Source organism: Pygocentrus nattereri, chromosome 13, assembly GCF_015220715.1.
Source record: "Pygocentrus nattereri isolate fPygNat1 chromosome 13, fPygNat1.pri, whole genome shotgun sequence".
Classification (NCBI taxonomy): domain Eukaryota; kingdom Metazoa; phylum Chordata; class Actinopteri; order Characiformes; family Serrasalmidae; genus Pygocentrus; species Pygocentrus nattereri.
The window spans coordinates 16,089,945-16,104,741 of record NC_051223.1 but is presented as its reverse complement, the minus strand read 5'-3'; the positions used below and the strand labels follow the sequence as shown (position 1 = coordinate 16,104,741).

Genomic DNA, 14,797 nt, shown 5'->3' with positions numbered 1-14,797 from the left:
TCATCAAAGCTCCCCAAACAGAAGAGCCAATGTGCTTGGCCTGTGTTCAAGGATGTTAAGAGCAGCGCTGCAGGCCGAACTGTTCCTAAGTGAGTCATACAGACCCTCTCTAGCCGAAACATACCAAACTGCTGTGGTAATGAATGTTGCAAGAGAAGTTCCTCCTTTTCAGACGCAATTAAGAGTAATGAAGTCACGTTCTGCATGGTAAATAGCCACTTGATTGATGTCCTGCTGGAGACAAACTGAATTACTTTCACTTCCACCCATGGCCTGAGGTGAGAGCCGCAGGGTTGCAACAGCGATAGTAATTGCTGATCTATCTGATGCCTATGTGTGGGTCACTCATCCATAAATACCGATGGCACCTAATGTAAATGTCCTATAGTCACTGCAATAAGCACCAGCTCAGATGTCATGTTTAATAAACCAATAAGATTGCCACTTCAGGACTCTATTCACTGATACAACTACACGCTGCAGGGTATACATGTACAAGTGGTGGGTATCAATTAACGTGACATGAAAACAGCACTCCCCAAATGATTTATTCGAATTTTAATTAGATGAAAATATTATTTAAATGATCTCCATGTAGAAGCAAATGCATATATTAAGTGTACAGTGTGCCAACATCCTGCGTCGTATATTGCAATATGTTCTATATCGCGAAGAAGCATTTCAAAGTCCTTATGCTCGCCTCATGAGGTCTGCTGGGTATAATTCACATCTTCAGACTAACGTCATAAGGACATTTAAGTAATCTTATTGAAAGACAATAGCACGTGACAAGAAACTTTTCACATTGTAAAGCCTTCACATACAAAAAGACATTTCTAAATAAGTCATTTCTAAAGAACTTATTGAAAGTATAGGTCTGTCAGAAACAAAAAGATAATATGCTTCAGTTTGATCAGTCAAGAGTGAATTAATAAATAGAATAATGTGATACATGTGAGAATTTTTGCACTACAGCAATAAAGGTGTGTATTTTCGTATTAGTACTGCAAATATGAAGCTTACTTGAATCTGAACAGAACACTTATGGTATCATTGTCATCAACAAAGAATTAATCAGTTTGATTCTTGAATAAAGCAGTGCAAGACATGGCTGTTTCCTTTGTGTAATTGCTTGAAACAGTGGATCCCAATCCTGGTCCTGGAATCCCCGGCCATGCACATTTAGTGTTTTCTCCGATTTAGCACACCCAATACAACTAATCGGCCAATGAACAAGCCCTTTCTGAGTTGAAGTGGGGGGTGTTAAAGCAGGAAAATACTAAAATGTGCAGAGCAGGGGTGTACTCTTATTTGTAGTGTTATGGACATATTTGGACATTGGCAGCATATTGGAGGTTTTTTTTTAAATATTGAATCTGAAAGTGCAGGCTTTCATTTGAAGGTATTTACATCCAAATTGTGTAATGGTGTAGGTTTCATGCACAGCCCCCATCATATCCTGTTTAGGACCGCAAAAGTAATTGCTTAATTATTAAGATGTTCCGTGGCCAGTGTGTGTTATTCCCTCATTATTTTGCTTACAGGTAAACAGATAAAGGGTGTTGATTTGAGCAACTGCATGTATGAAAATGGCTGTTATTGTGTGTGTGTGTGTGTGTGTGTGTGTGTGTGTGTGTGTGTATGTATATGTATGTATGTATGGATGGATGGATATATATGTATATATATACATATTACTGTGCAAAAGTAACCACCTTTCTTTTTAGAGTGCTTAATCTGCAGGAATATTTTCCAAACCTTTAGAGTTCAGAAGCTGGTTGCATTTTCTGCATCTCACAGTGCAAACAATCACACATTCAATGATGTTGAGGTCTGGACTCTGAGCAGGTCAATTTGCTTAAATGTGCTCTTGAGAAAGGTAGAAAAAGTCTTCATCAAATTCATGACGTGTTCTTAAACTGCAGAATTGTTCATACCTTTGTGCTCTTGAGTGTGTGTAGATTCTGTTCTTACCCAAGAACAAATCCCTAATAAGTAAACCTTGCTGTCTTGGTGAAAACTGTGTAAGTGGGTTTGAAAAAGAAAATTTTAAGATCAGTTGTTGAATGAGGCCCAGTGTTCAGAGAACACCAGCAAATTTCCTCTTTTATGTACTTCCTTTTCTCAGTAAAGGGATCTTGACAGTTACACATCCTTTCAGACACAAAGTGTTGACTTGTCTTCTCAGTATGATGGACAGAGGCACCCGTGGATATTTTCAGATCTGAGTCAAGAGTGGAGCTTGATTTTCTCCTCTCTCTCTCAAAGATGAAAGATTTAAGTGCTGTTTATCTGATAGGGAAAGACTTGGTCTGCCTGGTCTTGCACAGTTGTTAGGAACTCCATTTTCTCCATATCTTTTGGTATTTTTTAACTTTAGTAATTTTTATGAAACTTCATGTTTCCCTTTGACTTTCCCCTTCCTTATGCAAGTGGATTATCTTATATCTCCTCAGAAATGAAAAATTAATAGCTTGCACTGAATGGCTCATTTGACTGGAATTTAAATAAATGAAAAGTGGTCTTTTGCACAGTACTTTATAGCTTTTTCTTTTCTGTTTAATGTATGTGTGAGCTCCACCTGTGCTTGGGGGTTGGTGGTGAACTCTGTTAGACAGTTTTCATCAACATTGTCTACAATACCTTATAGTAACATATAATAGTAATCTTTATATCTTAACACTATATAAAGCAGCTATCCCCAGAGCACAGGGGCACAGTGGTCATGTTGATGCACGATTTAGAAAATAAATAAAAATATATAAAAGACAACAAAACACTTCTATCAACACCTATGCTCAAACTCAATTCTAGCAAAAGCTATTCAGGAAGCATGGGTGTCTTTAATCATACTTTAATCATACAAACTTAAATATCTTTGAATGCTATGATATCATTGTATTTGGTTATTTTACTCATGGTTTTGGAAAATATTGCAATATTGATGATATATTGTGATATTGATCAGTACCACCCAGCACTAGGCAGGGACACTCCGGGACCAAGTTGGGGAACCACTGAATTAAAAGAATCACAGTATAGTCCAGTTTAAGTACATGTTTTAAATGGTGCTTTAGAACAAGCTCTGGTCTCTTGAAGCCTCTTTGCTCAGTCTTGAGTCCATTGTACGAAGTCAATAGTGTCTTGGCTCATGCATCAGCGGTCCACGTTCATCCTGCGCAGTTTGGCAGGCAGATTGTCCTCTGGCCGGCTGCCGGCCACAGGCAGGGGGTTGAGATTTGGCCCTGGAATAGGCGGAGGCAGTAGAGTCAGTCTGTGGTGCTCTAATTCTCCGGCAGACTGGGTTTGGGCATCTGAGCCCACCTTCAGAGGCTTCAGCTGGAGCTGCTGGTTCCCCACTGGTTCCTCTGGGCTGGCAAAGGAGCCCAGGTGCTGAACCCTCAGTGGCAGGTCGCCTGTACTAGATGCTTTCTCACTGGCCTGCTGTGTTGCTGGACCACCTCCGGCTTTCAGGGCCTCTTTGCCATTTCTGGAGCTCATGCGCTGGAGCTTGCTGGGTAGCCTTGAGGCGGGCTCCTCCTGTGGGACGCCATCCAGGGAGAAGATGCGCTCCCTGCGGCTGATCCTGGGGTCACCTGGGGTGGGGGTGAGGGGAGGAGCCGGGGAAGGCAAGCAGGACGTCTCCTCTTGTTCCTTGACACTGTAGGGGGGTGTGGGAACCTCAAAGGTGCTGTGGAACTGGGAGTAGTCGACCCGAAAGAAGCCCTCCTCAAGAGACATGACGGGCAGGAAGCGGTGACCCCACAAAACCTCGTCTTCGGTGTAAGAAGTGCGAGCCTGGCAGGTCATACCTTGGAGAAACAGAGAGAGAAAGAGAGAGAAATGACAGAGTCAGAGGCAATGAGTAAATCTTGGAAAAAGAAATGTAAGGGGACATATTCCAAATTTCAAAACTTCAAAAATAATTTGTGAGTTTTTTTTTCATTCAAGTTCATTTTTAGATTCCCATTTTCCAATATGAATGTTACATATTTTTTTTAATTAAATTTAAATGAAGTTTTTTTTATTTAAAAATAACATTTATGATAAATCTAAAGCTTCAAAAATAAAAACTACCAATTTTATATGTATTTAGCAGATAATTACCTCAATTTAAATAGATCATAACATAAACTTTGTACATATCTAAGGTTTGAATACCTAATAGTTTTTTTTTATAATTTATTTTATTATGGTACTTAATGGAATTAAGCTTAAATTAATTCAGTAGAATGATCCACGTGCAGTATGTAGATGATGTTCCAACTAGCTGCTCTGTTTTGTGCCTCATTCAAACAGCAGTTTAGGCTAAAAATGGAACAAACTGTCAGTCATTCCTGTTGGATGCCTTGGCCTTTTGGAAGTACAGCAGAATTCTGCAAAATTTGTCATTTTAAATGTAATAGTAAAATGATGCATGAGCTTCTTGACTGCCATGAACAACCAGCCCAACAATTAACTATTTTATAAAAGTTTTTTCCCATTTTTTTGACATTTTTTTTTTTACTTTTCTTCTGACACCATAATGCTGCTAACAACACTTCTTATAACTTCAGTGTGAATAGGTGGACTAGACTGCTGTAGACTGAATGGCCGGCCAAACGTAAATGTGTCTATGGCTGTGATGTCACAACAATGTCATATATACATTTCTGTGAAGACAGCATCATCCCATCACGCTCCAGAATCACTTTTAATAATGATAAACCCTGGTTCACACCAAAACTCAGACAGCTTCGCCAGCAGAAAGAGGTTGCTTTCAGAGAGGGAGACAGAGTCAGCTACAGAGGTGCAAAGTATGAATTTAGCAGGGAGGTGTTAAAGGCTAAATCCAAGTACAATACTCGTCTGAAGCAGCGGTTCTATGCTAACGACTCTGCCACTGTATGGAGGGGGCTGAAAGAGATCACCAACTATAGGCCCAGAACACCTCATTATTCAGAAGATTTCAAACTGGCTAACGACCTTAACGACTTCTATTCACGTTTTGAAGTCATGGACTCACACCCCCCATCCTCCACCCCCCACACCACAATATACTCAACCACTTTGGATTGCCCCCTGGATTGCCCACACCACAATATACTCAACCACTTTGGATTGCCCCCTCTGCCCCCTCTGCCCTCTCAGTCCAGGAGGAGGATGTGAACAGGCTGTTTAAGAGGCTAAATCCACACAAGGCTTCGGGCCCTGACTCCGTGTCCTCTGCCACCTTGAGACACTGTGCTGATGAGCTGAGCCCCAGCCTTCACGGGAATCTTCAACTCTTCCCTGGAGTCATGCCATGACCCAGCCTGTTTCAAGTCCTCCATCATCGTCCCTGTCCCCAAGAAACCACGCGCCACAGGACTTAATGACTACAGGCCTGTGGCCCTGACGTCCGTAGTCATGAAGACCTTTGAACGTCTGGTTTTATCCCACCTCAAGTCCATCACCAACCCCCTTTCTCTACCTCCTGCAGTTTGCCTACAGAGCCAACAGGTCCGTAGATGATGCCATAAACCTGGCCCTCCACTTCATCCTGCAGCATCTGGACTCCCCAAGAACCTACGCTAGGATCCTGTTTGTGGACTTCAGCTCTGCATTCAATACTATCCTTCCCACTCTGCTCCAGGACAAGCTCTCTCTGCTCCATGTGCCCGACTCCACCTGCAGGTGGATCACAGACTTCCTCACGGACCGCAGTCAGCGAGTACGGCTGGGGAAGATTGTCTCGGATACACACTTTAAGCACAGGATCTCCTCAGGGCTGTGTACTTTCCCCTCTGCTCTTCTCCCTGTACACCAACTGCTGCACCTCCATCCATGACTCTGTCAAACTGATTAAGTTTGCGGACGACACCACCCTCATTGGACTCATCTCAGACGGTGATGAGTCTGCCTACAGGAAGGAGGTGGACCGGCTGGTGACCTGGTGCAGCAACAGCAACTTGGTGCTCAATGCCCAGAAGACAGTGGAGATGACTGTGGACTTCAGGAAAGCCACAAGCCCCCTGCCCCCCCTTATCCTTACCGACACCCCCATCACCTCTGTGGACTGTTACCGGTTCCTTGGCACCACCATCACCCATCATCATGTACATCAGCTCCCTCATCAAGAAGGCTCAGCAGAGGATGTACTTTCTGCGGCAGCTGAGGAAAGCAAACTGCCGGCCCAGCTGATGGTACAGTTCTACACAGCCATCATCGAGTCCATCCTCAGCTCCTCCATCACAGTGTGGTATACTGGGGCCACTGCCAGGGACAGACATAGGCTGCAGCGCATTGTGCGCTCCGCTGAGAAGGTGATAGGCTGCAGCCTCCCATCTCTCCAAGACCTGTACATCTCCAGGACTGTGGGGAGAGCGGATCGGATTATAGCAGACCCTTCTCACCCCGCACATGGACTATTTGATCCACTCCCCTCAGGCAGGAGGCTTCGGTCCATTCGGACCAGAACCTCCCGCCACAGGAACAGTTTCTTCCCCTCTGCCATTGGACTCAAGAACAATATATAATCACGTCACTTACCTCTTTATAACCCTGCCTTGGTCACTTTACTTGAATTGCACTACTCCACGTGCACTGTTGTATATAGTACTGTTGTTACATGCCTTTTGTATTTTTTATTAATTCTATCTATATTTTATATTTGCATAGAGTATTTATTTATGTGGACTTAATTTTGCATGCCTATTACTACTTGTTTTTATGTTGCACCTTCATGCCGAAGCAAATTCCTAGTCTGTGAATCCTGTCATTGACAATGGCAATAAAACTTCTTCTGATTCTGATGAATAATTCAGAAAGATTTTTGCAGTTTGACTCATGTGTGAATGACAGAGATGGAAAAAGTACAAAACCTCTCAAAGTCTTACTTTGTAGAAATGTGAAGCCAGAAATGCATTGAGTAAAAGCACAAAAGCATTAACTTACAAACATTTTCAAGTATCCAAAAGTTCAAAAGAAAATCTATTAAGAGAATTTTGTTGTTGTTGTTGTTTGGTGTGTGATGCAGTGGTGCAGGCCCTGATTGGTGGAACTAGTCCACACTCAAAAATTTATTACATAGGAGTCAACTTAAGAAAAAATGTTTACCCACATAAAATATGATTCTGTTGCTATTTTAGAGGCAAACAACCATAAAAGACCGGAATACAGGAAATCTAGTCTAGTATAGATTCCCCCTAAACATTCTCACAAATTCTGTTGCACTCCTATTTGTTTTGCTCCTATTTTGTTTTTTTAGACTTATTAGCCCAAAAGGTAATCTTATCAGACTGTGGTTGGTGAGTGTGAGCACACGCATACTGATTTATGTGCACACTCACAAAACAAATATGACCTCATGCGAGAAAAGAGCCAAGACAGAGTTACTTGCCAGAATTTAAAGTGTTCTGAAAAAACATTTGAAAAAGTTGTGTTTGGAGTGTAACTTACTTAAAAATGCATTAACAAAGAAACATTTGCACCTTGATCTCACCTTGCAGATGATTCTAAATCGTCAGAGACTTTTTGTTCTGTCAGTTCATCACAGAATGCAGCCTGACTCTGCTCTCTCTCACTCGCTCTTTCTCTGACTGCCTTGCCTTTGATTATGTATGTATCTTGTATGTATTATGTATGTATCTTTAGCTGTGAGAAGCTGTTTCATTGTGTCAAAAATAAATCTGTATGATCCTGTATGAAGCACCCCATATGTCCAAAAGTATGTGGACACCTGACCATTACACCTATATGAGCGTGTTGGACGTCTCAAACCCATGGACATTAATACGGAGTTGTACCTCTTTTGCAGCTAAAACAGCCTCCACTCTTTTGGGAAAGCTTTCCACAAGATTTTGGAGTGTCTGTAGGGCTGTGTGGCTGTTCAGGTAAAAGGGAAATTGTAAAGTTAGGCACTGATTATGACAAGAAGGCCTGGCTCACAATCAATGTTCCAATTCATCCTAAAGGTGTTCAAGGCCATCGACCCCCTAGAAGTGCCATCATGGCCCACGGGATTGAGAATCTCTGCCTTAGGGGAACCATAAGGAATTTTGGAGCAACAGCATTGCTTGGTGCTATAATATGCAAGAAAATGTTATCCAACCAAACACTGTCTAACTGACATGAAATTTCACATGCTATGTGCTATCCTGGCTCAGGTTCTATGAGGCTGATATCTGGAAAAAAAAAGGTTGCAGTCAGTGAATAAGATTAGAGGTAGGAGCAGGTATTTGACAGCCTTAGAACTGGCCAATCACCACAAAACTTACTTATACTACTATACTATACTACTAGTGGTATATACAAATACTACCACTGATTGAATTATGACAAGCATCAATCAGTGGGGTCATTACTCTAAAGAAGCAAGCCAAATTATGCAGGCAATCTAACATCATGATTTACAAACATTTCAATATAGTAGTGCGATGACAAGGGATTGTCAGATTGACTGACAATTGCAAAGATCAGTGGGCATGTGTTAATAGGGGGAGCTATTACAGTAATTCACATGTTGAACCTATTTGTAAGTTCATCAAATTATAAAACTATCACTTTCAATATATAATCCAAAAAAACCAACAGATATCATTTGAAAGTCTGTCATACCACACACATGTATGTGTACATTCATATAGTTCTAAAATTATACTTATTTTAAAGTACAAATGCTCAAGCATTATTCATCGATAATGCATGTTATGTTTTGACCCTTTAGCAATGTTTACACACATTACTTCAAACTCTTGTTTCATAAAAGCAAGGCAAATTTGTTTTTGATATGATACAGCTGCTTTATTATGCATAAGTCGTGAATCACTGTTGCAAGCTTTGAACTCAGCTATACTTCTTGTTTTCTCATAAACAACAAAATGGCTTTGTATGAATCATTTATAGCCCATTTGTTTATGTAGTGATCTCAGTGTGATGCTAACCTGTGGTTTCTACGATGCCCTCCAGAATGACAACAATTTCGAACTGCTCACTCATGAGAGAGCGCTGTGAGAGGTCGAAGAAGGGGCTCTTGGGGTTTATCTCGTGGCAGATGGTGAGAGGAGATACGAGAAAGAGCTGATCAGCGCCCGTCCCGAAGCCAACATCCAACTCCCTCTGGTCCAGAGGCAGAAACTCGCCCTCAGGAGTCTGACGAGACTACAGAGAGAGAGAGATAGAGAGAGGGAGCGAGAGAGAGAGGGAGGGAGAGAGGGAGAAAGGGAAGGGAGTTTACAATTGCAGAAAATCACAGAAAAACTGCCCTACATATTAGAAGAAAACTTCAAAAAGTTATATATATATATATATATATATATATATATATATATATATATATATGTACAACCCCAATTCCAATGAAGTTGGGACATTGTGTAAAACATAAATAAAAACAGAATACGATGATTTGCAAATCCTTTTCAACCTATATTCAATTGAATACACTACAAAGACAAGATATTTAATGTTCAAACAGATAAACTTTATTGTATTGTATTGTATAATATTCACTCATTTTGAATTTGATGCCTGCAACACGTTCCAAAGAAGTTGGGACAGGAGCATGTCTACCACTGTGTTACATCACCTTTCCTTTTAACAACACTCAATAAGCGTTTGGGAACTGAGGACACTAATAGTTGAAGCTTTGTAGGTGGAATTCTTTCCCATTCTTCCTTGATGTACAACTTCAGTTGTTCAACAGTCCGGGGTCTCCTTTGTATTTTGTGCTTCATAATGTGCCACACATTTTCAATGGGAGACAGGTCTGGACTGCAGGCAGGCCAGTCTAGTACCCACACTCTTTTATTATGAAGCCATGCTGTTGTAACACGTGCAGAATGTGGCTTGGCATTGTCTTGCTGAAATAAGCAGGGACGTCCCTGAAAAAGACGTTGCTTGGATGGCAGCATATGTTGCTCCAAATCCTGTATGTACCTTTCAGCATTAATGGTGCCTTCCCAGATGTGCAAGTTATCCATGCCATGGGCACTAACACACCCCCAAACCATCAGAGATGCTGGCTTTTGAACTTTGCGCTGACAACAATCCGGACAGTCCTTTTCCTCTTTGGCCCAGAGGACACGACGTCCATGATTTCCAAAAGCAATTTGAAATGTGGACTCGTCAGACCACAGGACACTTTTCCACTTTGCGTCAGTCCATCTCAGATGAGCTCGGGCCCAGAGAAGCCGGTGGTGTTTCTGGGTGTTGTTGATATTTGGCTTTCACTTTGCAATGCAGAGTTTTAACTTGCACTTGTAGATGGAGCGACGAACTGTGTTCGCTGACAGTGGTTTTCTGAAGTGTTCCTGAGCCCATGTGGTAATATCCGTTACAGAATGATGTCGGTTTTTAATGCAGTGCCGTCTGAGGGATTGAAGGTCACGGGCATTCAATGTTGGTTTTCTGCCTTGCCGCTTACTTGCAGAGATTTCTCCAGATTCTCTGAATCTTTTGGTGATATTATGGACTGTAGATGATGAAATCCCTAAATTCCTTGCAATTCTACATTGAGAAACGTTGTTCTTAAACTGTTGGACTATTTGCTTATGCAGTTGTTCACAAATATTGAATATAGGTTGAAAAGGATTTGCAAATCATCATATTCTTTTTTTATTTATGTCTTACACAATGTCCCAACTTCATTGGAATTGGGGTTGTATATATATGCTGTATATAAAATTTCTTCTCTTTATGTTCGTCATGAATCACTTTGCCAATAATGTCAGTAAGAGAAAGACATAGCGAGAGAGACTGAGAGCGACAGAGAAAGAGGTATATATAGTCAGAGAGAGTGTTTGATACAGAGATAACCAAACAATAAAGCAAGAGATGGATAGACAGACAAAGATTGGAAAAAACAGAGCATGACAGAGACAAAAGAGAACATGAGAAAGAGGGAGTCTCAAAGGGAGACTGGACTCATTCACCATCCGTTCTTAAAAAGAAATTTCTTTTAAAAACTCACTATGCAATATTCAAGGATATTCACCAATCTGTTCTTATTAGGGATTTGTTCTTAGGTAAGAACAGAATCTACACACACTCAAGAGCATAAAAGTCTATAGGAGCATGTTATGAATCTGACATAGACTTTTCCTTAGGACTTTTCTCGAGAAACAAACGTAGGAAGATATTGGTGAATGAGGCCCAATGGGAGCAAGACAGCATTTTAAAAAGACAGTCAGAGAAAGAGAGCAAGAGAAAGAGAAAGACAGAGAGAGTGTGTGTATGTGTGTGTGAGAGAGAGAGACAGAGAGACAGAGCGGGGAAACATGACAGAGACAGTGAGGGTGCTATGGTATCTCTCTCATTCGTCTGATCAGTGGCAGTTACACTGATAATGTGTTATAAACCAACTCTTGGTTTGTGAAATTCTGCTCTCTAATCTTATGAAAGTGCACGTCTCAGAGTGCACAGACAAAAACGTAAAATGAAGGTGTGCTCAGTGTATATCTCACTGCAGCTCTGGACTGATACATGAACCTCAAAGGTCAGAAATAAAGCAAACAACTGTTGGTTCATGTTCACAAGGAGCGTGAAAGTTGTTTGCCTCAGTGACTGCACATGAAGAAGCTCGTCTGATTAGTTAATTAACCATAAAGATGTAAAATCCATATAACATGCTGAAATTAGAATTTGGATTAGAGCTAGCAACATCCCACCATCTGCAGTCTATCCAGGCCTGGCTGTCATTCCAGACTGGCTGATGAACCTCTCTTAACTCAAGCAGAGAAACAGAGAAACCCTTTAATGCTCTGACAGTCTTTTGAATGATAGGACATGTACAGAGACCCCGTAAACTAAATGAAGGTGAGCTTCTTTATTAAAGCTCCAGGGAAGTTAAATGATGGCTGTGTAATCAGGATCATGTTGGTCTTGTGGGTAATACAATACACAATTTCAAAGCAGGACCTACAGCTGTGTGCAGAAGTTTGCATGCACCGGGTCTAAACAACCTAGAACCCACTCACATCACAGAACGCCTGTCTGTTTATGTTCCAACATGTAACCTTGGGTCTACAGACTGACCTTCTTCACATACTTTCTGTAAAATACAGAAAACATGAAGAGGCCTCGTGCAGTTATTACGCTTCTAAACTTTGGAGCTCATTTTCATGTTTTACTAGACAGTCAATCTCAGTCAAGTCTTTAAGAAATATGTACAATGCAGTACAGAAGTTTTTGACATTATTTAAAACAATTTATGTGATTAGTGTTTTTTTGTTTGTATTAGTTATTAATAATTATTACTATCTTGGTTAGAAGAATACATATAACACATACTTGGTTCCTGACTGACTCTCTCTGTGTGCCATTCATTGCCTGGATTTGTTAAATTCCTTCAGAAGCTAATCTGATTCAACTTTGTTAATGACTGATCAGCTGAACTAGACAGTGGATGGTAACTGTAAATTCTGGTTTCCCTTGAGAAGAGGCTTGGAAATAGTTAACACACTCGTGTATAAAATATATATTTTTTTCAAATAGATCAAATAGTTAAATACCTCATGGCCAGATGGCTTTACACATCATTTTTTCTGATAGCCTAAAAAGGAGGTGCTTAGTCCTGGTCCTAGAGACACTGGAGAGTTCAGAGCTGGAATTTGCTGCTCATTAGAACATCAGCTCAGGCCAGGACAGTTCTCACAAAATCAGTCTGTTTTTTGAGCAGTGATTTTTCAGATTTCTGTCAGGGTCATAGATGCAGGTGGGCCTGGTTGGGCCTGGGATTAATCAATCTCAGATTGATCCCTGGCTACTCAATTAAATGAGCAAAGTATATTTATTAAGACACATTTTTTTAAGATAATGAAATTTGGTTTCTATGCCTGCTGTCACTCTATTATGGCCAAGCTTTGCCTTGTTTTCTTAACCCTCCAATCTCTGCTTAGCAACCGTTGCTATTTACCACTGTCTCAAGCTTTCTGTTTATTACATGCATGGCAGTGTTTAAGCTCCCACTGTGGTCTAAAGATATACCTGTAGGATATATAAAAGTGGCATCCTGTGCTCAAGAATGTGGAGTATGTTGTTTTCTACCCACCCAAAGCCAAAACCAAATTTAAAAAACATTGTCTGCGAACTTGGTACTTACAATGCTCTTATAATACAACAGCTAAAATGGTGTCAAAACATCAAAGCTAATTGTCCTTATTTGTCCAGTGCCTGATTTTATGTTGTCTTCAGTGCAGACAGATTCTGCATATCCATATTTGTTTATCCATATTTGTCTTGCATTTTTTTCTGGCTTATATATATATATATATATATATATATATATTTTTTTTTTTTTTTTTTTTTTTTTTTTTTTTGCACAAAAGAAGTTGGAATTGTAATGCTGTGGAGCAATGATGAGGCAGACGCATATGCAAAAAAAGCGAGATTTAGTAAGGGCAAATCCATAATCAGGGTCAAAACTGTCCAGGGTCAACAAGCCAACACATAGAGATTGAGGTACAGACATGACAAAAAGGAAAACAGACTGAACACACAACAGAAGCCAGAAGATCAAACACCAAACAATACCTAACACTACAAAGAGCAAACAAAGGCCAGCCAACTAACAGGGGAAAACACAGGGCTTAAATACCAGAAAACAACGAGGGTTAACAATACACAGGTGGATAACACAGGTGAGAACAATCAAGGGTGGAGTCAAGAAACAAGGGGGTAGGACAGGGAAGAATCAAAACAAAGAAAGCACATGGACAAGACCAAAACAAAACAAAAGCACATGGAGGACAGGGAGGGACCAATCATGACAGCACCCCAACCCAACAAAAACGCAACACAGACCAGGCAAAAGACAGGAACCAGAACAGACAGAGGCACAGGAACTGACACACAGACAGACACCGGGACAGAAACAGAAGCAGAGACAAGAACAGGAACAACAACAGGAACGGGCACAGGCACAAACACAACAACAGGGAACAAGACCAAACCAGGAACAAAGGAGCAGGCCAAACAGGGCGTACAGTAGCAGACACAGGTGGAACAGTAGGCCCACGGGAAGCAACAGACACAGGCGGAACAGGAGGCCCACGGTGAGCAGCAGAGCAGCAGACACAGGTGAGGGCAGGACGGGTGGGAACAAAGGAGCTGCAACATCCTTGGAGGCAGGTAGGCCTGCAGCCACATCCTCGGAGGCAGGCGGGCCTGCAGCGATGTCCTCGGAGACAGACGGGCCTGCAGCAACTGGCGGCAGGTCCAGAGGCGTGAGCGTGGTGTGCCCATGGGAACAGGCTGATTGGGTGCAGGGTGCGGCAATGGGATCAGGAACTTGGGCGGCGAACTGCTGCACCAACCTGGAGGACCCTCTCGGCGTTCCCAAGGCTCACCCGAGCGATGGGAAGCTCGCAGTTTCACCTGAGAACGAGCCGAGTGCCATAGAAAGGGTTTCCTGCATGTTCCTTCCGTCTAACCTCGTCTTGTGCTACAGGTCACTCCTCCCTGCAGCGTTGCTCAAGACGGGTAGACCCAAGGCACTTACCTGGGATCTCGTCATCATAACACAAGGTGGGAACTTTCTTCCAAGTTCTATGGGAACAATGAGATCCCTGTGTACCCTCAGTGCTGTCTCTGGCTTGGTGGGGTTGGGACATGGCTAACATCATCTGCATCATCCCAATGGAATAACCACATACTGGAGTCTCGCTCTCTTGCTGTGGCCTTGGTTAGCTGGTCTTTCTGTACCGCCGTGTTGCTATGATGAGGCAAATGCATGTGCTGAGATAAGCAAGATTTATTAGGGGCAAATCCATGCTCAGGGTCAAGACAGTCCAGGGTCAAAGAGCTAACACGGATGGAACGAGGAATAGACATATCAAAA

At 41.8% G+C, this 14,797-nt stretch overlaps 1 protein-coding gene across 1 annotated transcript in view; it reads right to left on the bottom strand.

The window, feature by feature from the left end:
• Positions 1-537: 537 nt before the first annotated feature.
• kcnj19b (potassium inwardly rectifying channel subfamily J member 19b) overlaps positions 538-14,797 on the bottom strand; it is a 31,403-nt gene continuing 17,143 nt past the window's right edge. Inside the window, exons 2-3 of the mRNA XM_017693187.2 lie at positions 8,904-9,120; positions 538-3,812 (exon numbers count right to left, since the gene is read on the bottom strand). Of these exons, the coding sequence (XP_017548676.1) occupies positions 3,157-3,812; positions 8,904-9,120 (873 nt within the window). The 3' untranslated portion in view covers positions 538-3,156. The remainder of the gene's footprint in view (positions 3,813-8,903; positions 9,121-14,797) is intronic.